Source organism: Euprymna scolopes, chromosome 7 (genome assembly GCF_053919585.1).
Source record: "Euprymna scolopes isolate OS-2025 chromosome 7, ASM5391958v1, whole genome shotgun sequence".
NCBI lineage: Eukaryota > Metazoa > Mollusca > Cephalopoda > Sepiida > Sepiolidae > Euprymna > Euprymna scolopes.
In genome coordinates, this window is record NC_136488.1 from 144,176,079 (window position 1) to 144,203,049 (window position 26,971).

The 26,971-nt window shown below is 30.0% G+C and overlaps 1 protein-coding gene across 8 annotated transcripts in view; it reads left to right on the top strand.

Annotated features, from left to right (window-relative positions):
* The window catches only part of LOC145280020 (AP-3 complex subunit delta-1-like), a 388,277-nt gene that overhangs the window by 265,919 nt on the left and 95,387 nt on the right, over positions 1-26,971 (top strand). For 4 of the 8 annotated variants that reach the window (XM_080131661.1, XM_080131662.1, XM_080131666.1 and 1 more), the window contains 4 exons: positions 3,004-3,143; positions 8,638-8,711; positions 12,497-12,546; positions 17,164-17,213. In XM_080131661.1, the coding sequence (XP_079987787.1) occupies positions 3,004-3,143; positions 8,638-8,711; positions 12,497-12,546; positions 17,164-17,213 (314 nt within the window). The remainder of the gene's footprint in view (positions 1-3,003; positions 3,144-8,637; positions 8,712-12,496; positions 12,547-17,163; positions 17,214-26,971) is intronic. The other 4 variants (XM_080131663.1, XM_080131664.1, XM_080131668.1 and 1 more) reach the window with 1 other exon arrangement.

Below are 26,971 nucleotides of genomic sequence, written 5' to 3' on the forward strand. Positions count from 1 at the left end.
TAAGGTTATATATTCATATGAATTTAATGTGTACATTGTTTTAATACAAAAACCATCTAATTTCATTTAAAAGGAAAAAGAAAAATCTGATGTCCCTCCTCAAAGTTGATGAGCTGTCAAAAAAAGAATGACTACTATTTGGGGGGGGGGGGATTGACTCCAATTCCTCACCTATGAAACACCAGATTGTTTTAAGAATGCTTATCCCCAAATGAAAAGAATGTCTAAACTATTTCTTGTAATTTAAATTATATAACAACTAAGTTCCCCCAGTGAATTAAACACATTCCCAGATATCAACATATATATATATATATATATATATATATATATATATATATAGGCTGGTATCTGGGAATGCATTTAATTCATTGGGGGAAGATGCATCCCTGAATAAACATGCCTGACAGGTAGGCGACAAGGCGGTACTCCAAGTAATAGTGTACTGGCAACCTGCTACAAGATGCCTACCTGAACCTTCATGTCAAGCACACGCTTGTTGCAGCGAATGGTGACATCAGAAGTGCGTGTGACATGCATGAAGTTGTGCCACATACAGGGTGGTCAAAAAGTCAGGTAACATGTTAAAGGTAGAAAAAACAATATGATCCATTATAATCTTATATAGGGATCTTACCCCTCCTGATTTCTGGCTTTGGGGCTATGTAAAGGATAGCGTTTATGGCAAGAAGCCTGATACAATAGCGTCTTTAAAGTTATTTATTGAAGAGGAGATTGCGATGTTACCTGACTTTTTGACCACCCTGTAGATCACCTAAAACACTTTGTAACTGGGGCTGGCTCAATCCTAATGAGCAAAATGTATACTCATGTCAGAGTTCTACCAACGACAATGTCTATGCATATATATATGTGTGTGTGTGTGTGTGTATGTATATATATATATATATATATATATGTGTGTGTTTGTACAAAGCAGTTAGAGCACTGTACAAGTGGTTGATGGATGTTTGTTTAAATAGACATTTGGCGAGATTATTTGCGGACGCCGCTCCCGTGGGTCAATCGGTAGAACTGATGACTGTCAACGTGATGGTTCTAGGTTCAATCCTCAGCTTGGGAGAGGTGCTAGTCTAGCGGCACTGATGAATTGTGATACAACAAAACAGGACTGTCTGTCGATGACTACAAATATATATATATAATGGCATAATCATAAGCAATGATGAGCCTGGCCAGTACTACATGGGTGACTATTTGGGAATTCTAGGTGTTGTATGTACTATTAGGTGTATCAGAAAGTGGCCATTGAAAGTGATGATCAGAACTTTAATAATTCAACTTACTATTTTTCGAAGCTTATAACTACTTGAAAAATGTAATTCAAACCCTAATTTTTTTTTCAATTAAAGGAGCAAAGACCAAATTTTAAAAAAATAACAGGTTTAATAGCAAATTATGTAATATTTGTTTGTTTTTTTTTTTTAAGCGGTTTTCTTTAAAAAAAATATAAAGAAAATCAACATATTTTGACTTGCTTATAAATAAATATATATATATATATATATATATGCCAAAAAATCACTTTAAAAAATATACTATTAAATGGGTAGTTCCATCTTTCATTGTTAAGAATTTATCCATATTTATTTTTTAAATTCCATGTATTTTTTAAATAAAACGATTTTTAAAGCAAGGGTCGTAGAAAATCGCATTTTCGCAATGTATTTTGCGCAAAGCTGTAAAGAGCTGCTGCTGCTAAAATGAAATTTATGAAATACGGATTCGTCCAAGGGACATAAATAATGTCTCTTTTTTTATTGCGTGTGTTAACCAAAATTAGTATTTTTCATCCTCCGTAGTTAAAAAGGAAATGCACATTCACTTATAAGTTTTTTCCCCAGAACAAAAAATTCACTTCATCGATTTTTAAATTCTTTTAATGAAATACGAGTTTTTGATCGATATATTTTAATACTTTATCGACTAAATTTTTTTTTTTTAAATATCTAAAAAAAAAAAAAAAAAAAAAAAAAAACACATTCAATGAAATAGAAATATTTGTCGTCAGCGTTTGGTATTGACGATGTAAGCATAACATGAGCTTTCATTTAAGAAGAAAAAAAAATCAACATGGTTTTTTTAAAAAGGTTTTACACTTTTAACTCTACAGGTAAATTTCCAAAAAACTATTTTTTTTTTTTTTTTTAAATTAGAATATTTTTATTGATCTTTTATCTTTAATTTGATATATAAAACTTAGGCACATAAGTTAAACTTTTAATAGACATTTCAAAATGGGGGGGGGGTGAATTTGAAAAAAAAATTTCTCTAAAATATTATATTTGGTTTATTGGAAAGGGCATAAAATTTCACATTGACCCTGAAAATATCATAAAAATTGAACCAATAGAAAAATTTTGATAGATTTTTAAAGTTTAAAAATTGAAAAATATTTAACTTGTAAAATTCTATTGATTTCATTACGTAAAGAAAATGGCTGCACGAAGGCATGCCAGTATTTTGTAAACATTTTGTAAACACTGTTTTTTAAAAAATAAAAAAAAATATTTCTATTATTTTTTAAACAACTTTAATAGTTTATTTAGTTTATTTTGGAAGTATATTCCATACAGAAAATAAACAACCCACTTTAAAAGGAGAAATTATAAGTTTTTTTATATTTTATTTACAGTTTTCTATTAGGGGTGTCAAAAATTCCTCCAAATTTCTGATACACCTAATGTACTATAGTAAAGTAGAATTTATTTTTCATAATACTAAAAAGAAAATAAATCAAAGTGATACTTTAGTCATACTTGAATATCAATTTACCTGATTCAAAACTAACCATGTTAAATTTTGAGTATTTAACATTTAATATGTATATATATATATATGTGTGTTTGCATATTAGATATTTTTTATTTTATATATTCATAAGAACAGGCTCATAATAATTCAAATTTTAAATGAATAATTAAAAACATAAATATGTTTTGATGTTGAAATTTTTTTAATTTGTATTCAATTATTTTCAAGGTGTTCAATCTGCTGCTGTCAATGTTATCTGTGAACTGGCCAGGAAAAATCCAAAGAATTATCTTTCTTTAGCGCCTCTCTTCTTCAAACTGATGACCAGTTCTACTAATAACTGGGTGCTCATCAAAATCATTAAATTGGTAAGTAACAGCTGGAAAAAAAAAAAAACTAAGTATAATTTATTTATTTATTTATTTTCTAAAACTTGAATTTTTTTGATGTGAAGAAAAAGTTTACTGAATATCATGAAATGAAAGAAGCCAGATATAAAAAAGAATCTCTTTCGTAAAATTAAAACGGAACAAAATATGAAAAAAAATGATTCTGTATTTAAATGGAATAAGCACACATAGCTTGACAAGAATTAACAAAACAAAGAAAAAAAAATGGATGAACTAATAAATAAAGAGATATTTGTTAGTATGGAGAAATAAGTGAGAACCATTTTAATGGATCTCGTGTATTGGATAAAAAGGCCAGTTTTTAATTATGCAACCATTGTTAAATACAACAAATACTTGAAGCAAGCCATAAAGTTCAACAATTGAAAACACAGTCAAAATGATGATAGTTTAAATAAATTGGTATAGAATTTTTCTTTTTATATAATCTAAAAATCTATTTTTATATATTTCCTATTTGAATGTATTTGAAAGAAAAAAAATTCTCAATTGTAATAGGTATTTCTATTTTTGATACTGGTATAATTAGATTAGTTCATATATGATATATTATAGCCATAATGTTGTGATGAATACATTTGTACAACTTTATGAAATGTTGCAGTAGTGATCTTAATATAACCTTCACTAAATGCCTTTGGTTAGGCATGATTATTGGGATTCAAGCTTGTATCAATATTTAAAAATTTTTTTTCATTTTTACTATTGTAATTTTTAGCTGTGTCAACTAGATTTCATATAATATGAAAAAAAAAAAAAAATGAATTCAGTTTTATTTATTGGTATACTAGCATGGGTGCCCGGCGTTGCCCGGGTGTTTGGAGAAAAAAAAAGCTGGTAGTAGGCAGGCAGGCTTGAACCCGTGATGCGAAGGCATGAAAGAAAAGCTATCTTACCGCTACGCTAAGATGCGACAGGAAGTGAAAAGCATTCAAATTAATTGATGTCAATCAAAAAGTTGACTTGAAGTGAATAAGTTAAGAATCACGCAGGTGCAGAAATGAACGTTGGCTGAAAGCCAGTTAAGCTTTCTGACGCATTTTGCTTCCCCACGATGTTGGGGAAAACCAGCTCCCCCCAAAAAGAGGGAACTCTCCAAATGAATAGCAATTGTCTAATATGAAGGGTTTCCCCAACATTGATCAAAGCTAATTGCCTTTCTGGAGGTCCTGGCCAGAAAGCCAGGCGATCCACTTTGCTCCGATTAGTTTTGCTTTATTTATGCGAAAAAGACGAACAAACACGGGAAAGGACGGAATAGAGGGAATTTTTTAAAAGTCAATCAAAATAAATGTAGAGACGATGTCCGTTTGCAAATCGTAGATATTATAATCTAGGGAGTATATAAAACGTTCTAAATAAATGTAACGTCATTGAGAAGCCCAGTGAAAAAAGCCTTCCTTGGACATAAAAACGTGCTCGGCTGTTTTGCCTTTTATATATATAGATTAAACACAAACGATGACAAACATCAAAAAGACACTATCTTAGTTGCAGCGTATCCAATGGAGAAAATTGCTACTCTGATTGTAAAAGCTTCTTTGAGAAATTGTGTTACACAGCAACAATTGATACTGCCTTGTCAATGACCCAAAGTCACACAGTAGGACACTTAAGATGTAATAATACATTTCTACTTGAAACGGCATTCACTCAGAGTGGGTTGAGTCATGTCCAATCATCTTTTACCACTGCATCTCTCGGGAAGACTGACCGAGCCATATGATTTGAAGTTAATAATTGGGTGATCTTTTAGTTACTTGTTCCAACAGTGAATTCTGTCAATTTGAGGGCCCAAGTTGGGTTCCAGGTCAACTTTAACTTTCATCAGCTAGGTTTTTCTTTGTTCGCTATATTACGTTTTCTAAATCTGTAGAGTTTGCAGTAATTGCATCGTAAAATAACTTTCCTTGTTGGTGGTAAAGGGCATTACTCTGTCAGTGTGAACACCTTGTGAGGATGACTTGTCAAAGAGTTAATTTTGCAGCATAAACATTGTGTTATTTGAGAGGAAGTTCTGCCATTGAATGTGATGTCGTCAATGGTGATCGAAAGTTTCCAAACACAACATCTTCCACTCTCATTGGCCAGGATTCGCTGTCATAAAGGAGGATCATTAGCACTTGATAGATCTTTATTTTGGTGGTGCGCCTAATGTCAGATCTTGACGAAAGCTCTAAACTGAGTTGGTAAAGGTATGATATGCAAGGTCAAGTGGTGTTTTGATTCATAGCTGTGGTAATGGCACAAAAATATTTGAAACTCCTAACCTTTTCAAGAACATCAGAATTAAGAACGATGGGTGTTTTGTGTCTTTTAGCAAAGTATTTTTGTTTTCAAGGCATTTATTTTCATCCCAATCTAAGCTGCAACATGCTGAACCTCATTAATAGCAGACTGGATGTGAGCAAATAGTTCACCAAGAAGCACGATACTATCTACATAATCTAAATCCTTGATGGTAAAGTTGTAACCTACAGTGGGAAACTTTCGAGGCATTCGAGGTGACCCAGTCAACGATTAAAGTGTTAGTGAAATAACGCATACATGCAGAATCCAGACCATACTTTTGGTATGCATGATTATTACAGACAGTAGTATGCTTTAAAAAGGCTTGAGAAATTTAGGTGGAATACTATCTGCTTGTATAACCTTCCATTTGATAGTTGAATGCAACAAAATCAATAAAACAGATTACTATCTGCTAAAATATTTACTTGGATTCTTCTGAGATCATTCCAACCAGAATGCAACTCCAGAATAGGGCCAAATCAATGTGGTTTTCGTCCTGGATGTAACACACCAATCCAATTTTCATGTTAAGACAAATCCTCAAGCATCGTCGGTGCTTAAGATATGGAAGGCATCAGTTAATTAGTTTCTTATCCTAGCGGGCAGCACAAGTGAAATAGTAACAGGAAAGTTGGAAGGCATTCCTGAAATGTTTAACCTCAACATGAAGATAAAAAAAAATGAAAATAACAAATCTCTCAGTTGAAATATGGTTTTGTAAAGTTTTCAATTTGTAATTATGTAAACAGAACGGGGACATTTTTATGCTCGTCTGAAATGATCTGCATTCCTTAAGAGAGTATACCAACAACGTAAAGTATTTTGAAGACATTTGATCAAGATTTCTTTTTTTTTTTCTGTAAACCATAAAATTGAAATTATACTTATTTTTCCAACAGCAACGTAAATTGAATATTTCATAATCTTTTACATTTGAAGAAAAATCATCACTAGATTGATTATTGGAATTTCTTTAAAATGTTCATTTATTTTCAAAAACTAAATTTTGAACAAAAAAATCAACCTCTCTTCATATTTTTCTGAAAGATACACCATATTTACTTATTATAGTTTTTTTTTTTTTTTCATTATTTACATGACTTTATAATATATATATACTAGCAAAAGTACCCGTTGTTGACTGGGTTCAAAAACAGCCAACAGAAAATGGACTCTGATTTATGAAAGTATGATAGGTTATGAAAAGGAAGGGTTGTAAAGAGATAGCTTTGAATTTGGGGGTATCAAAACCAAAGCAAAATATGATGAAAGTAAAAATAAAATAGATAAACCCTATAATTTATTATAACATACCTGTTCACACTGAACACTTATCACAATATTCTGTGGATCTATATTAAAAAAACCTTGTTAAACTTTGTGCCTATTTCCATTCTATGGAGGCCAAGCGCGAACGCAGATCCCACAATTTTATACATACCATCCCTATTTAAGTTAAAACATACTTATCAAAGTATTATCTACATCTATATCAAAAACACTTGTAAGCGTTTTTTTTCATTTTTAAATTTTTTATTTCCATACTTTGTGGACCAGGCATGTACGCAGACCCCACAATTTTAATGAATCATCATTATGCCAAATCAAACATACCCATTCCTGTGTCTCGATACATCTTCTATCATTATATGTGATCAGTTTTCTATAATAGTCAACCATATAGAAGCCTATTCGTGACCAGACACACACAGACGTTCAGCTTTATATTATATACACACACACACACACACACACACACACACACACACACACAGTAGCGGGACCTGTGGCAATTCCACAGCAAACTCTTTCATATGTAATATGGTGATGTTGGTATTCTGTGGATGTTCAGCGTAAATGGAGACGCCCTGATATTATTGTAGCTCTTTTGTTAAAACTGTAAAAGTATATATATATATATATAAGCTAGCAGGGACACCAGCATAGCCTGGTTGTAAAATATGCTTAAATATGATATTTTAATTTATGCAGATTTTATATATATTATTATCTTCAACTACTAGTTCAACCCGGCTTTGCTTGGGCCTTATGTACTGTTCATAACTATATGTGCATATATATATATATATATATATATATATATATATATATATATATATATATATATATTAAAAAGTTTGACTCGTGTCTAGGTAACCTACATCTAAAATTTCAAGTGTTTAGACCCAAAATTGGCAGAGGAGTTTAGTAGAGTTTGCAAAGGTCAACTCTTTCAACTTTAATCTCTTGGCAGCCAAATTTTCACCCAAAATCTGATTAAAAAGCTTGCTGCATGTCTAAATATCCTTTATGTAAAATTTTCAAATGTATAGATCCAGAATTGGCTGAATAATTTTCTGGAGACTGCAAAGGTCAATTTTTTTTTTTTAACTTTGACCCCTTGGCAGCCACATTTTCGCTCAAAAACTCATTAAAAAGCTTGCCCTATGTCTGAATAGACTTTATGTAAAATTTCAATTGTTTAGACTAAAAATTAGCTGAGTAATTTGGTAGACTGCAGAGGTCAATTTTTTTTTTTTTAACTTTGACCCCAATTTTGACTTCTTAATATTTATTGTTTTGAGCTCAAATTTTAACACTGTCTAAGTAACCTACATCTAAAATTTCAAGTGTTTAGACCTGAAATTGGCGGAGGAGTTTGGTAGAGTTTTCAAAGGTTAAATTGTTGAACTTTGACCCCTTGACAGCCAAATTTCTGTCTGAAAACTGATTAAAAGGATTTTCCCAAGTCTCAATACCCCTTATGTCAAATCTTGTCTCTAGACTGAAAATTGACAGTAGTTTGGTAGGGAAATGTACACCCACAGACAATTTAACTTTTATAGATATATAGATTTTCTATCGATTCTTTTATATTTGTGATTTCAAAAAAAAAAAAAAAAAAAAAAGAAAAATATATATATCCATATGACTTGGGTGCATCATCTTGAATTCTTGGTAAAATTATTTATGACAAGAAATGGAAGGTCATAACAATTAAACAGTCATTTGAAAAAAAAAAAAGATGTAAGCGTGAAACATAAAATAACACACACACTCTATCCTATTAATATATATATATATATATATGATTACATTAGTTAAAATATATTATGATTTGCTGTCATTTCAAATATTTGTGCTTAAATGACTATTTCAGTTTGGTGCCCTCACCCCTCTTGAGCCACGGCTGGGAAAGAAACTCATTGAACCTCTTACAAATCTGATTCACAGGTAAGTAGCATCTTAAGCAAAATGATTTAAAAGTTGACTTGATTCACAAAAATGATTAAACTGAAAAAAAAAAAAAAAAAAATGATCTGATTTGTGAATGTACTCTTATTTAATAAGAAACTCACGATTCAATCAATGACAGCTGATAAAACAGAAAATGTGGATAATATATTGATCTACTTCAATTGTGTTGCAGTAGTGAACTGTTTAAGTAAACTTCTAATGTCGTGAAAATTATTTTGAACATAAAAGTTGAGTGGTATGTTAATTTTAGTTTTGGCATCAGTTTGGGGTTTACACCCTTGGTTTTAACTTTTTTTTTTTTTTTTTTTTTTTTTTTAAGTTTCTTGCTGTTAATTTTGGAGTTTATTTCAGAAAAAAATGTAAAGAAAACTTCACAAGATCACAAGTTATGCTGTTTGTCCTTTTCTTTTTTTTTTTTTTTTTTTTGGTGGGTGGGTGATTGTCATAATTAAAAAAAAATCTAATTAAACTATTTTTCCTATGAAAGTATATGAAAAGAGCACATACATTGTTAGAAAAAAAGAAGTGTTTAATTTGAGCCAAGATAAATTCTAGAAGCTCAAAATTAATATTACAGAATACATCTCTCTCTCTGTATGTGTATATATATATATATATAATCGAGATAAGACACTGATTAGAAATCAGATGAAAGATCCTGATAGATATTACTTGAAGTAATACTTTCAGGGCGATCCTAGCCAAAAAGGAGAAGCTCAATATTTAAGCATAGAGCAATATATAAGTTCAGTGGTTGTATTTAAATTCTGAAAAAACAACATATAGACACATATATTCGAATTAAGAATTTATTGTTTGACAAAAGGAATATATAGAAGGGGTTATATAGTAATTTCCTTAATCCATGGATATTCAATAAAGGCTCATATCATCAGAGGAAATGAAATGCGGTTAGCAAAATGTTCAGCTGTGAATAGACACTTATTTTGCTTTTCAGCATAAATATTGAAAATAGTTTTTGGAGTGGTGAATGATAATTATATGGAAATAATTATAGGAAAAGGAATTTGATACAACCTGGGCAGTCCATTATTGGAAGGAGTACAATGTCCTCTGGGGTTATTATAAATCCAGGTAGGCAGAGTATTGGTCCAGGGGAGAAGGCAGTAGTGTTACATAGTCTTATCATTGAAGTTATCACTAGGGTTATCATAGAGGGGCACCAAATTGACGTTTGGTGTATAACATAAAAGAATTCCGTGTGCGTATGATCGTCTAGTTTCATATGCGGTTGTGTGTGTGTGTGTTACATGCATTTTCTTCGACATACCTTACTTCATGTGTCGTCGATGTGATCCATCTGGAATTCATCTTCTCTTGAGCGGGAGACTGGTACCTGTTAGACAAAGATTTATCACTCCAAGACGATGAATGGGTTTTATAGTTTTTTATTTACCTCCCAGATGTCGACACAGAATATGGAAGTAAATCTTGCTTGCTTTGAACACGTCAGCGTCCCCCACTCCCAGTGAAGGGGAGGGAACAGCTATTAAGTCGTCCGTCTTCTTCAAAGTCCAAATCCAATCTCACAGATCTAGCCAACCTGACCACGTCACTCATACGTAATCTGGTCAGCTGACCCTCGGTTCTGGTAAACGTGTCTACACTCCACGTTTACTCACCTCTCTCTCTCTCTCAATTCATTCTGTAACAGTAGTCCCATACAACAAAAAAGCGTGGTTGCTCCTTATTGATTTTCCGAAAGGTATACAAGGCAGCCGTATTCGTTGGTGTGTTTTGGTAGATATACAAGAAAATCTTTATAGGTGTTGGCACAGTGTATCAGATGTTAGATGGATATGCCATTCCATTGTATATATCCCCGTGAGTGATAGAATTTGAAATATGTATGCAATGGACCTTGAGGTCCATTGCATACATGTTAGCGTTCTTTGGTCAGGGTGTCTCTGATGGTCATCAATAAACTAATTCCATGCCAGAAAGTGCCTAGGAAGATGGCTTCCTAGGACTGAACTGCAACAGCACTCTTACATAAACTAAAGACCCATTTAAAAATTATATGTAGTTAATGTGTGTATAAATGTGTTCATTTCGTGTTGACATTAATGTTGCAAGGTTGTAATATTTGTTGAAACTCATCTTCCACTTTTTTAATATCTGTATGGCTGCTTTGGTGACTCACAAACTGAATGAAATAAATACATCTGTTGACATGTGTTGCAATATTTTGGACTTATAATGGGGTATGATCCCACAGAGTCGGACGATTCTATTTATAAATGATACTGCTAAGAACTGACGAATCAAATTGATTCACGTTCTGCTACCAACCAATCAGAAACCAGAATTGCTTCATAAATATTAAACCTTTTCTGGAGCAATTTCACATGTTCTTTTCCCGGGTTTCGACACGGTAAGAATATTTTGTTCTGTGGAACTGTCTACTACAAACAAGTCACCTCCCAGGACTTGTGTGTAACAGCGAACCATCTGAAACTGTTCTGAAACTCAAAATGGCTTACACTTCTAGAGGTTATAGGCCCAGTGTGCGCCTTTATTTCGATGGATCCGAATCAAAATTCGAATTGTGGCAAGTTAAATTTCTAGGATATCTACGAATCCAAAAGCTACACAAAGTACTACAAACACAACCTGAAAACAGAAACGACCCCGACTTCATTGAAAAGAACGCAACTTTCTTTGCGGAATTAATACAGTGTTTAAATGACCGAAGTCTACCACTGGTAATGAGAGAAGCCCTGGACGACGGCTTCAAAGCATTAAACATATTGAGAGAGCATTATTTATCGAAAGGAAAACCCAAAATTATTTCTTTATACACTGAACTGACCCCTCTAAAACGAATGGAAGCCGAAACTATTACTGATTATATTATAAGAGCCGAGACAACTGCAAATTCTTTAAAAATGTCTGGTGAAGTTATAAGTGATAATCTGTTAATTTCCATGGTCCTTAAGGGATTACCGAGTGATTTCAAGCCATTTACCACCGTGATAACCCAGAAAGAAAAACCCATGACTTTTAGCCAATTCAAGGTAGCACTCAGAAGTTACGAAGAAACTGAAAAAATGATCACAGAAAAAAACGAATCCACAAATATCATGAAATTTAAAAATACACACATAAAAACACCAAAATCGAATTATACCCATGCCAGGAATAAAAAACGCAACTTTGCCAAAAGCAAGTTTTTTCCTAAGAAAAGTACAAAAATTATTTGCTATAATTGTGGACGACCTAATCACAAGAGTTTCCAATGTAGATACAGGACTCAAAATGGCGACTACATTAAAAATGTAGAGAGCTCTGTTAGCGAACATACATTTTTATTTTCGTGTACATTTGATGCTTCGACAAACAATAATAACATGCAATGCCATTTTATATTTCTTTCCTTTTTTCATCTGAAAATATTTCATTGCTAAAATTGTAAGCAAATAAACTTCATACATTTATTATTACTTTTTATGATAAAAATGTTTATATAATATTCATTGAATGATGATAAAATGGCTGTTGGATATTAATATCTGAAACTTGGTGGACAAGTTGGGCATTTATTTGTATCAAATATGTTTGAATTGTAAAGAGGATTGAAAATTTTATTAATTTGATGGGGGGGGGGTATCAGGCATATCTTTTGCGTACCTTGTTTTTTCAGAAAATAAGTTTTTTTTTTTTAATCTAAGTTTTTGTCCATTTAGATTTAAGTCTGTTTTCTAATTCCAATTTTTCTACTATTTCTTTTCTCTTTTCAGCACATCAGCAATGTCGCTCCTTTATGAGTGCATTAATACGGTGATAGCAGGTAGGCACAAAAGACATAACATACACTTTTATATTTCAGAAAACCCATATGCAGCAGGTATTATATCTTATATTATTTTTAATTGACCATTAAGTTAGGAACATTTCATTAGATTGTTTGAGTCAAAAGATCTTGACAAATTATCAATTTCAAACTAATATCAATTCATATATATTATTTAATTATTGGAATTCTTTTGAGCTGAGCAATTTGTATATTTTATTTATTTGCAGACTATTTGTTTCACTTGAAACGACAACTATGAAGATGGGGATAATAGTCCACAAATAAATAAAATGTCTACTCAATTCTTCAATTGTAAATCTCAAGAATTTACTAGCTTTAGAAATGCTAACTAGTATATTTAAATTTTAAAAAATTCATTGTTGCTTTATTGGTTTGTACTTTTTAGATAAATGTCAGTGAACATTTGAAAAAATGATTTAATCTTTCTATTATTTAAAATCACTTGTATTTTCATGTGCTAATATCATTTTAATGCAATTAATGTAGAAACAAGTTTTTATTTTTTTCCCCATTGTTTTATGCATGTCTTATAAATGGAGATTTGGTGTCTATCTGCAACCAAAACTATGTCTTTGCTTATGTCACAATTTCCTTAAGTTCTAAATGCTTTATTCAACATGAACTTGTTCTAAAATTTGAATTGTTAAGTAATGTTTTATCATTGACACCATTGACGTAATCTACTCTTACTATTCAACTGAATGTACATACAACAAAATGGTTTATATAATTTACCTATTTGTAAAAAAAAAAAAAAAAAAAAAATGATTTCTAATTAAGTTTTATATTAACGCATATTAAAGATGGCTAACAAAATAAACAAACCTAAAACTACTGGAACCTTCTGCAATAACTGAGATTTATCCAAATTTAATGAAAAAATAATTTGAATAAAATTAAAACTTAATTTAATACAAGTAATAGTGTTTTTATTCAAATTATTTTTTTTAATAAATTAGAAAAAATTAGTAAAAAAGTAATTGTTTTTAAATATTAGATAATATTTAGTATTACATTTAAATATAAACTTAAAATATTTTTTTCTTTGTGATATAAAAAAAGGTTATTTTTTTAAACTCTTCATAATTTTATTTAGGTTTAAATAAGCATTACATTTATTAGCAAAGAGCACATTTCTAGTAAATAAAAATCGCATTTTTTAACATGCTAAGTTACTTTTCTTTAATATAATTGATAATAATAGTATCAATAAGCAAGTAAATATTTTTGACACTTTCAGTAGATAATATAAAGTAATTTGTGATTTTAAAATTTGCAATGTAATACCAATGGTTTACTTCAAAAATATTTAGATTTTGATTTTTTTTGTATTTATGTCATTACTGTAAATAACTAATTTCAATTTTATTTTAAATTGTCTGTAAATAATGTCTTTTGTTTTATATTTAATTTTTATATGCTATAATGAATTTTTATTTTTGTATTTTATAATAAAAAAAATTGATTAGAAATTGCTTGCTATAAAATTACTGTTTATTGTTTTACTCATGCAATCAATCTAACCTTTAATAAATCTTCATGAAACTAGCAAATGAAGATAATATTGTATTGAATAACTTAAATATTTACAATTATCTTGTTTACTTTGGATGGTTTTTTTTCCTAAGTAAATCATAATTTCAGAATTTATTCAACATTATGAGTTTGTATGCTACTCATAGGCAATAAACTTAGTTATTATTGAATAAAATGGCTGAAAGAAATTACTAAAGTGACATTTGTTTCAGTTTCATAATTCTATTGCAAATGGCCTTTTAGAAGTAGTTTATTAATGATAGATTGCTCATTAGTTTCTTCATTTTTATTCTTTAATTGTTAAATGTTGAATTCTAATTTGAAAATTTCAAGGAAAATTTAAAATTGCTACATTTTATGGGTTTAAATCAGTTACTGTTATTCTTTTCATTCTCTTAATAAAAATTTAAAAAAAAAGACAAAAAAAACTGATTAATTACAAGATGTTGATGGAAAATGATAGATCTCCTACCAGTCTAGGACACGTCCTTGACAATCAGTTCAACTGGGTATGTTGCTATCAAGCTGAGGTATGATTCTTTTAGTCCTAGGATGGTTCATTCTATTGGACCAAATTCTCTCTGAGTAGTGATTAAATTATTTCTGATTTCCTGAGGCACTCCTACTGGAGAATGCTGACAGGGCTGCTCAGGCATTTTTATAGACTAGAGCGCACATATTCTAGTTCACTAGCTTTTTTAAAACCTCACTTGACCTTGAGCCTAATCTCCTGAAAACAAGGTAAATATATGCTACAAGCATTACACCATAAATGCATCAATATTATTAATATGCAGGTCTAGAAAACCAAACTGATACTCCCTGCCCATTTGCTGGAAAAAAAAAATATATATATACATATATATATATATTAGTCCTCGCACGAAAGAACAGGACACAAAATGTTTTAAACAATAAAAAAGACTTTCACTAGCGAGGACTACTATTGACCGTAACAAGTTATACAGTCCTTTTGAAATTTTCATGCCTGTTTTTCTTATGTACTGAATATTTCTTAATGAAACCTATATGAAATATGTTCCTTATTAAATTTTAAAGATTTTCTATTCTGAAAGAAGTTTAAAAAAAATTTAATCTAAAAAAAAGTTATTTTAAAGTTTTTGTTAAAAAAAAATTCAGATTTTCTCATTATTCAGACCTGTATTACAAAGAGGGGGTTGCAAAAATGAGTTGTGGTGTGAGGAGAAATACAAACTGAAATAGAGAGAAGGAGAGTTTAAAGATATAATCTTATATATATCTTATAATCAAGGCATGAAAATTGTTAAACAAAAAGTTTTTACTATAGGCTTTAAAAATAAAGGTACAAGATTCAGTTTGAAATTTATTTATCTTCAAAGTGCACTTTTATAAATTTTACAAAGTAAGGTATAAAAATTTAATTTAAATTGAATCCAAAAAATTACCTTGGATTTATTTTATGTAATGTACATTTTGTTGCCATTTAAAAACATTATCTTTCATCTAGCAATTAATGATATAGATATAAAATTTTCAATGATTTTTTTATTTAAAGTGCAACAGAATGTACATTACATAAAATAAATCCGAGGTAATTTTTTGATTCAATTTAAATTAAATTTTTATACCTTACTTTGTAAAATTTATAAAAGTGCACTTTGAAGATAAATTTCAAATTGAATCTTGTACCTTTATTTTTAAAGCCTATAGTAAAACCATTTTGTTTAAGAATTTTCATGCCTTGGATAAAATGCTTTTCTAACTTGTGTGTGTATGTATGTATATATATATAGACAATCATGTCACAAAGAGTAGATCACACAAACATCCACTTTAAAATGCTAATCTTCTTCCAATCTATGGCCATAAAGAGATTTAGTGAGTCCTGTATTTTGCCAGTCATTATTTTTGGTACAGACTAAAGTGGGCCATAATCACAACAGGGAACCACATATTTGTAGAAGCATTACCTTTTGGGGGGAGTGGGGGTGGGGGGGGGGCTTCATCTCCCAGCATTAATTCCCATTTAAAGAGATGTTAATTTTTCTCAAAAAGAAATCAAATTCTGGGTGTTAAAAACCTCCAAATCAGACATGCTTCTAATTTCTTCTGTGGCCCTTTTTTTTTTTTTTTTATCTTGGTTAAATATTTATTTGCAGCATGTCTGTTAGTCATGCACATTGCAACTATGAGACCCACTCAACATGTTGCCGTGTACATATTGACATGTATACATATTTTTTTATTAAACTTAACGTTCGTTAATATTTTTACATGAAATTGTGGAAAAATTTCTCCTGATATGCATATTTTATTGAAAATAAAAATTATTTTACCATTTAATTTAAATACATTTGGTTTGTTCAAACAAGATTGATTTGAATTAGTTTGTTAAGTGTATAGGAAGAGATATAAAATCTTGGTGGGCTTTTAAATCGACGCATATGGCGAAATTAATATAAATTCAAACATTTACAAAAAATGATCCAGTAGTGCTAGATATATTTAAAAAGAAAATAATAATAATCATCCACAATTACGTTTTGTTTCAAAATGATTGATTCAAGTCAAGGGAGATAAGTCAGTTTGTCATAGTTAATTAGTCGCAAAGAATTGTTCCATATTAAAACATAGGATAAAACTTGATAATTTTTTTTTTTTTTTTTTTTTTGTGATTAGAATTTATACTAATTTTGCCATAGTATGTAATGTTTTCACCTGAAATGCGTTGGTTTAAAAGATCACCAATGTAAACAAGCACCAAAATCTTAATTGATTTGAACAAATTCAAAATGTTTGCCGAGTCAAACATATGATGACACGTTTGATCATCTTGGTGGCAGTTTCTTTTATCTTTTGGTTGCATGTTCCCTTTTTTTATTTGCAGGTTACTTTTATTTTATTTTTTCAAATCGAGCACTTCTGTCTCTCCATCTTCCACTCAAGCCCTTGCTGATTTTTCTCTGTCCTCATTTTTCTTTAAATGTATTGAATATGACTTTGGGTATGTTATATCCTTGACTCTACTACTGATGCCACATGAAAATAATTCTTCTTTCCTCTTGCTTACAGTACTTATTTCTATATCTACAGGCGTCCCTAACCATTCAGCCTCCATACAGGTACCAGATATTTTGAATTTTTTGTTATATATTTTTTTTTTTTTTTTTTTTTTTTTTTGCATTTGTTTATTTGTTTTTAGCTATAGCTGTTTTTTGGCTGTTTCCCCAGCAGTGAACATACAGACAAGTTAACCGGGTGCATGCTTAGCTATAAAATCTAACTAATTTTCTAATCTATAAAATAAACCTTTTACAACAAATACAGTGTCCAAAAAGTCACTGAAAGGGTTTGGAACTTAAATAGATTCTTTATTTTTGACCGCCTTTTTGGACACCCTGTATTAATCTTTTTGGGGAAGCTGTTTTTTTAGTTTAAAACTTTTAATTGATTATTACTCCATGAACGTTTTATTTGTACAAATTTTAAAATATCTTATCTTTTTATGCAGACAGACTTTTATAGTAAAAATATAGCTGAATATAGTTTATGAATTATAATTTTCAGGGGAATTTTTATCATCTCGCTGATATTTTAAATCAAATTTGATGAAAATCATTTTACCATTAAAATGCTTTTCATTGTCAAGTCATTGTTTAATTGTCATACATTAAGTTTTAATTGTTTTTTTAATTTGGTGTGTTGCAAAAGCAAAATTACAATAGAATCTTGAGGAGTGATTATATATATATATATATATATATATATATATATATATATATATATTTATTTACCAGTGGTGAAAAAAACGGACTAAAGTGCTCAATGTGTAGTCAGAGCAGTATATAGGAAATTTATTACTGTGAGTCCAGAATGAGTTTACAAATTGTTTCAGCTAGAGGAAAATCCTCAAAGAGGAAAAATCCAACTAGCATCGTCAGAATTCATAGATCTACTAAGTAAGTCCATCTATGAATTCTGACGATGCTAGTTGGATTTTTCCTCTTTGAGGATTCTCCTCTAGCTGAAACAATTTGTAAACTCATTCTGGACTCACAGTAATAAATTTCCTATATATATATATATATATGAGCAAACAGTTAATAAAACATGTTAAAAAACACTTTGAAATGAGTTAAAAACATATTTAATCTGAAAAGGAAACCTTTGATAAGTGGATAGTCCTTAATCCGCGGAGTTTCGAAGAAATACTTTCCTTCTCATCAGAGGGTAGGAATTAACAAAATGTGGAATCGGATTTTGAATGCAAAAGTATTTGATGAAACAAGTAAGTCAAAGATCTTACTTGAAAACAAAAAAAGTGAAGCAGAGGGAATATGGTGAAGAAAAAGGTGATTACACATGAATGGATAGTCTGATGGAAGAGAGAGAGTGAGTATAACTATCCACAGACACGTTTTGCCATTCTATGCCATCAGCCTGTCTCAACCTAGCAATATTCAAAACCAGGGCCCCAGAATCTATATTTGGAGGCATCAAATTGGCATTTAGGTAGAGTGCTTTACATTCAAAAGTATTGCAAGCAAAATAAAGAACTAATATACATGATTACTTTTTAAAAATAAATATTTTAAGTTCTATCTGGTGCTACCAGATCAGACGGTTTGAAGATATTGGCGTCCTGACACGAAATGCACCTAACATTGATGCGTTTGTTTTGTTTTTTTACTTCCTTTTGCAAAACTTATGTTCTGCAAAAACAAAAACAGCACTCCACCTTTCCCCCCTTTACCTTCTTCCCATTTTCCTTTTGTCTTTCTATCTCCCACCACTTCCTGACTGGTTTCCTAACTTAAAATGTACCAAACATTAATACTGTTATCCTTTTCCCTCTCCCATTGCAAAACTCATTCATATTCTGCAGGGCAGGAAACAAAAACGATAAAACTTACTATAAAACCGCCAAACCAAACACTTCAAAGTAATGATTGAAAATACAAAAAGCTTGAAGAATAAAAACCTTCTAAAAAATAACTGGATGCAACATGAATACTATTTCCAAAATAACTGGATTACACATTAGATAACCTGAAAAGGGTTGATATGCTGTGAAACAAAACAACCTTTTTCTATTGTAATTTTGTTTTTGCAACATATAAAAAAATATATACATACATGCTATCTAGCAGCTATTAAACTAACTTTAAGTATTATATTTAGATGTATAACTTGTATTACAAATCTGTAATAATTGTAAAAAATTATCTTAAAATTTAATGGACATATTTTGGTTCTTCATTGTTACAAAATTTGAAAATTGAAATTCAAGTGAAACCAAGGTATCTACCAAATTGTCATGTCACAGTAATGAAAATATTCAAAAATTAAGAAAGACAATAAGTTCAAAAATTAATTATTAATGAAAACAATTTTCAGACAATTAGCAAAAATTAAATTTTGCTAAATTGGTTAAAGATTTTCAGTTTTTAGAAAACCTTTGTTACCCCTTTGTTACAATTAGAACTCTTTTTTTTTCCTTTTTTTTAAAAATTTTTTTGCAAAACTCAATTTTTGCTAATTGTCTCTGAAATCTATTTTCATTAATAGATTTTCTACCTTATCGTTTTTCATAATGTTTGGATATTTCCATTATTGTGACATGACAATTCAGTAGATACCATTGGTTTCAGTTGGAAGTCAATATTTCAAATTTTGCTATAATAATGAAGACGAACCCATATTTTAAAAATGTTTTAGCGTTTTCTTTTTAATTTTTTTTTATATACTTCAATTACTAAAAAAAAAAAAAATTACAAGTTAGTAACATCAAGCATTAATTTATTATAAGTTGTTTAAAAAAATATTTATGCAATTTAAACATACAAATAGCTGTGTTGGAATCTTTGATCTAGTATATATACAGTATTTCAAAAGACTATATTATGATTTGAATAAAAATGCGATATTTTGATGGTAATATAAATGTGATAGATGAAACTTTTTGCATTTATTCATTTAAATAATCATATGAAAAATCTATATTCTTTTTAATTTGTAGTGCTCAAACAATATCCTAGCTGAATGATGTATAATATTTACTTAGAAACATTTTGTAAACCTTTTCAATATTTTTACTATTTTTATACAAGTATTATTTCATCATTTCTATACAAATCTTAAAGTATTAGCTTGACCAAAAGAAATTGTTCATCTTATGTAATTTAAAAACAAAAGAAAAACTTTTTTTATAACATCCATTCTATGAAATAATATAATTTATAAAAATAAAGATCAAACAATTGTGTGATCGATTCAGAAACAAGTTGATAGTGAATCTATATGTTGTGATTTAATCATTTTGAATGGATTAAAATGCTTTTAATGTTATTTAAAGGCAAAAACAACTTTACTGGTCAATCCAATATATCCAGATATGGATTAACTGAAAAGAAATATAGTGTAATTTTTCTATATTTGAAAAATTTATAAAATGATTTGCAAGAGATAATTAAAAAAAAAAAAATTAAACAAAACTTGCATCTGTTTATAGGATTTTAACTGGGTTCAATAACCTTTTAAAAATAGTTAAATTTACATACATTTGCTCTGCTGTATTTACTTTCTTGGTTTTCATTTTAGATAAATATTTTATTAGGCGTTTACTAAATTTTCTATATTTAGTTGCAGTTACAGGACACTTGGCAAATAATTATTTGTAAAGGTTTTGTAGAGCAACTTGCTTTGTATTGATCTATATTTTATTCACAAGGTTAAGCGGAATTTAACATTTTTAAATCATTGATTTTCACAGCCAAGGTTATCAATAAAAATGTTATCGTAAAATTAGTTTTAATTTATGAATTGTTTCAGGTTTCAGGATAGAAAAAAAAAATTCTGAAAACGGGCATTAATGAAAAGTTATTTTTTCCTATACCCTTTATCGTTTGATTATTTCTTATAGAAAGTACCTCATAGTTTATTCTGAGATTAGTGTTGCTGCTGGGGATATACAGTTGTATGTCTTTGAAACCTGTGGTAATGGTTGGTAGAATGATGTGGTGGTGCAGGGAAACAAATGAACTTGGTATTGGTACTGCCTCCTCTCTTGCTATGGCTGTAATGAAAATTCACTACGTTGGCCTCTTTGGCAGCTTCCTTTGCATTATTAAATGTATTCTTTCTGTTGTAGCGATATGTTTACAATTATTAATGCCCCTTAGTAGCAGCTACGTTTGTCACCTGACCAGTGTTCAGTGTTGTTGTGGAATGTGCTCTACTTTTCCTTGAATCAAAATAATTGAATAAACTTGGTCAAACTACAAAATTTCATATAAAAACCAAGAAAATCAGATATATGCAGTGTAAAATATAAGCACAAACTAGTTATATTCTATGCAGTAAAGAAATCCTTTATACAATAATTCATTTTATTTATTTATTTTTTTTTTCGATTAATTTTTTTTTTTATTCTTGTTGAAAATGTAAACATTTAAGATTTGAAATATCTTCTCTCAAAACAAAGAATAAACACAAACTTGTACGATAATTCTCATTTTTGTCAACTAAGAAATGTGGAAACTTGAAGCATTTTATCTTTTGTGTAAATCTTCCCTTCTAGTTTATTTTGTCCCCGATAACTTAAAAATAGTAATTAAGATTGCAAATCCTGAATTTAATCTAAAACAATTAATCACAGACTAGAAATGATAATTAAGAAGCTTCAATTTGTAGAGTGATTTCTTTTTTCTTTTTTTTTTTTTTCTCAAATGATTCTATTAGTTTATAATTTTAGATTCTCGGTTTTTAGAAAACTATTTCATTTTTTAAACCTCTTGTGTGATATACTCTAATGGTTCTGGCATAAAGAGCTTCTCATAAAAATGAAATATGGTATTTCTGGACGAATACTTAATATAATTGCATCCTTCCTAGTCCAGAGTAAAATTCAGCTTATCCTTGATGGTTGTACATCTAAACAACATAGGTGTACTCCAGAGATTCATCCTTTGACCTTTATTATTTCGGATATTCATAAATAACCTTCCTGATAAAATTGTCGGAGATAAGTATATTTTCTGATGACACCAAGTTCTATAATGAGGGGAAAAAACGAATGTACACATTCATGGCAATGGCAGAACCTCTAGAAAATAACTTTTAGTCAGTAGTGGAATGAGGCTGTAAGTGGATGGTAACATTTAATGCTACTAAGACTAAGCTTCTTTCCTATAATAACTACCAGAAAAAAAAATCCTTCTCAATCACTGATTGCCATGACAATACCCTACCTGAGAGCCCATCCTTCCAACTCCTTAGCTTAACATTCACGGGCAACATGAATTCAAACAAGTATATTGAGGATGTTGCTAAGGCTTCTGTCAAGAAATGGGCTCCCTCTCACATATTAGAAAATTACTCACATCAGAGAGCATCCTATATCTTTACTAAGCCACAATTTGCCCATGTATGGAGTGTTGATGCCACATCTGGCTGGTACATCTACCACTAGTTTCTTACTTTTAGACAGCCCCCCCCCCGCCCAAAGTTTCAAATCTAATAGGTCCCACACTATTGGTTAAACTCCAATTTTTGCCTCACCGCTGCAATGTTGTATCCCTGTGCCTGGTTTACAAGTACTTTAATGAAATCTACTGATGAGCTCATAGCATTTGTGTCCCCTCGATGTATATACTCCCGACTAATCCAACAAGCAGCAAAATCCCACCCCTTCATTGTTGAGATCCTTAGACGCAGGAAAGTCTTCTACTTTAATAGTTTCTTCCTTCAGACTGTTAGACTTTGGAATCCCATCCTTGTTTCCTGCTTCCCTAACTGTACTAACTTGCAGAAAGTTAAATGTAATGTGAACAGACATCTTGCTGTTCAACTCCCCACAATCCCCTATTATACATGACCCCAAATAGTAGCCTCTTGCGCTCCAAGTGGCAATATGCCTTATTTGGCGTGAAAATTAGTTTAAAAAAAAAAAAAAAAGAAGGTATTAAGTAATATTCAATGACTACGCGTTTTATTAAATGATTCTATATCAGTTTTTGGAACATGAAATATTTATTGTAAAACAATAAATTAGTAACACCTATGCAACCTCCAGTCTCATTTACCATTAAAAAAAAAATCAACATTTCTCGATATTTAATTAACTATCAAAGAATTTTTTTCTTCCTTTTTCGTTATTTTATATTCAATGTTAAAGTATTAAAATCTTATATAAAGGATAATTTTCAATTCATGCTTTTTTTATCCCCCCCCCCTATAATGGGTCAAATAATAAGTAGAATATCTCTATTAAGCTTAGTTATTCCATCTTATTTATTTTTTTGATATTCAAGTTAACTATTTTGTTACTTTTAACATAGACATTCACATAGACATAGTTATGGATTTAATTACTTTTTTATTATAAAAATTCAATTAATAAAAAATTCAATATCTATTTTTTTTTTTTTAATGTAATAGTTTTGTTGTTAAAAGTATCTTAAAAATTTTAATTTCTAAAATGTGTTCGAGTGAATCAACATCACAGAAGCTATAAAAATGGCATGCTTTATGAAAACTTAGCAAGTTAGTAAAAGGCTGTCACAATAACTCACATTGTGTATTGTTTTGCCTGTCTTATCAAAAAAATTAGTTTTCAAGTTGGTATTTTCCGTGATTGTAGCACACACCAAGTATCAGTTTTGTCATCACTTTAGTTTTTTTTTGTAGTTGATTGCTAAGTCAGTTATTTGAAAATGCATTTAATATTGAGAAAAATTTGAATAATTAAAAAGTTATATAAGTCAATACAATGCAGAGGTGTAATGGATAGACACAAACTGAAGCAAATTAATGTTAGAATAAGCTATACAGATTAGTTCCAGTATGTACGTTTGAACTAAAGCCAAACAAATATCTGACGAAGGAAAGTTTTCCTGAAATATTATACAACACAGAACTTCCATTAAAGTATATAAAATATATATATATAGAAGTGAATCTGCATAGCTTATTCTACCATTATATCTTAATTTGCTTCAATTTGTCTGCTTTACGCTGCTACATTGTATTGCCTTCTGTAAAGTTAAATTTTCTTTATACACACTAGACAGTGTTCCAAGCAAACTACATTAACCTCTTATCAGAAAAAAATTTTTTGTTTGATTTAACAATGTTAATCACTTCCATTGTTATTGAGATACTGTTTAATGCAAGTTCTGCTTTTGTCACCTTATTTTTGACATAATTCTTATGATAAGAAGAGAAGCATAACCCGAGGGCTGAAAATATGTTTGCGTGAAAGATGATGAGAATGATATCATGAATATGCAATGCGAGTTTTATAGACAAGCTTAGTTCTGATAATCTCAAAGGAAGACAAAATGTGAACAGTGTAGGGAGATGTGTGTGCAAGACAGGAGACTATTGCTTTGGTCACATAGAATGAATGAGTTTTTCAGTTAAATGTAGAACAGTTGTGATAGCATGGGAAGGCCAAAGAAAACATTGGAGAAAGTAATAAAGATGAATCTGAAAGAAAGAGGAATAGAGACCTGGTCAGAGATAGATTAGTTTGGAAGTCAATTTCTACAAGTCACCCAATACATGCCCGCATATTAAACTGAATGAGGATGATGATGAAAGTGACCTACCCAAAACTACCATCCATGGAATCAGTAAAAAAATCATTTTCAAGGCTTTCTGCAATCCCAACCACATTTGGTATTAAAAAAAAAAATACTTCACTGTATGCTTGAATTATCTAACAAGTTTTCATTATTAATGTCTAACAGTACTTGTTGGTCCCGTGACAAATTCTCTCCTATTCGTTTGTTCCCACTTTTCTCAATAACCACGCCTGGGATATTTTGAAATTTTACACAAACATTAGTCATGGTGAAAGAAAATTTTTGCCGGAACAGATTTTCCAGGATAACTTTGGTTGTTCCCCTTAGGGGCCATTATGAGAGTAAAATTGCCCCCAAATCGTTCATTTGTTCGCACTTTTCTTAATAACCACACCTTGGATTTAAAAAAAATTTTGCACAAACATTAGTCATGGTGAAATTAAATTTTTCACTTGTGGAGGGGGACCTTGCATACTCAGCTTGTTTCATTGCTATTCCATGAAATAAGGGAGACTTTGGTGATTGTCTCATCAGTAGGCATTATCCTGAATAGGCTCCACTCTCATCAGATTTTAACCCCTTTCCCCTTGCTATCTCAAAGATAATGTCTACCAAAACAATTCTCAGATTTTTCTTGAATTTTTAATTTATTTTGTGAAAATCGCTCCAAACAAAAACTGTAGCCACTTGATGTAAGGGAGCTACAAAAATTGAAAGCTATCACAGTTAAATTAAAAGCAGTACCAAGAAAGGAGTACATTCGTTATTGCCAATTTTTTTATGTATTCCTGAACAGTGATAGGACAAGACTGTTTGACATTCATGATTAAAATATGGTGGACAAGTCAGGCACAGACTGAAATTTAGTTGTACGAAACCCAGTTGGATTGCAGAAAGGATTGTGAATTTTATTAATGGTTCCATAGATGACATTTTTGGTGATCAGCATTTTTATTCCACACCAACTTGCTAAGATAATGAGGAGTTTCCCAATCAAAATGGATAAAAGTAGTGAAGTGAAGTAAAAAAAAAAAAAAAAAAAAGGTAAATAAATAACTTACTAATAGAAATAGAAGCCAATGTTTGTTAGGATACATTTTTCAGATAAAAATATTCACTTTTTGTTTTCTTCCATGTTTTACACTGCATCATTGAATCTTTTTTTGTATAAACAATGTTTCTTAATTAAAAAAAATGTTTTTCCTCAATTTTTTTGTTTCTTGAATCATGGATTTCTGTGAAACAAATGATATCAGCAATACTGATCATTGTTATAAAGTAAACAAATGAATGTTTTTGTTTGTCTTCTAACAACAAACGTATTCTATGTAAAAATAGATAAATAAAAGTTGGCACTGATTATTAACACAAAAGAATACAAAAAATCCAAATTTTAGAATTTAACAACGAAAAAAAATCACAAAATGTTACTTTGCAAATGTGTGTTCTGACAGAATTCAGTTGTAATCAAGATTTCACAGAAAATATTTTTATTGAAATCGGTTTTTATTATTAAAGTTTTCAATATATGTCAAGTTGTCAAAATGAAGAAGCACTTTCACAAATAGCCCAATTTGCTATTCAATTGGTCTTCAGTCTGTCACATGTGGTGCTTAAAATTTTTTATAATACTGGATGACGAAGAGAAAGAGATATTGCTTAAGAAATATCATTTTCCTTTTTATAAGGACTCTTCTTTTCCAATTTAACAAATAAACTAGTACAAAATAGTTGATGCTTTGATTTAAATGTTTGGTATAAAAATAGCAATTAATGTAAATTACATTGTTTCAATTTGCAAACTTGTAGTGTAGGAATTAAGTCATGGCTAACATTTATTATATTTTATTTAGGCTGCTGATGGAAGCTCTTTTTCAATGGACTACCTAAAACAAAAAACTACTCCCTGTCAAAAAAAAAAAAAAAAATAATAATAATAATTGTATTCAATCTATAAAATGATTTCCTTTATATGAAGTATTTTATCAAGATGAAGTTTTCTTTTGATTTTTTTTTTCATAAAATCTGTCCAAATATACCAACTTATGCTCTGCTTCATTTTGTACGTCACTATTTTCAGATGAGCAGATTTTTTTAATCCAGCAAAAACAACCCAAAAAAAACTTTGACAGCTTTTTTGAGTTATCTAATATTTTTATTGAATTATTGAAAAATTGACACTTATAATTAGAATTATTTAAATTGAATCTTAGTTATTTTTAATAAGTTAAATAATTAGAATATCCAGCTGTGAAGTTCTTTGTTCAGCATAAACCAAGCTTGGTTTTTAAACG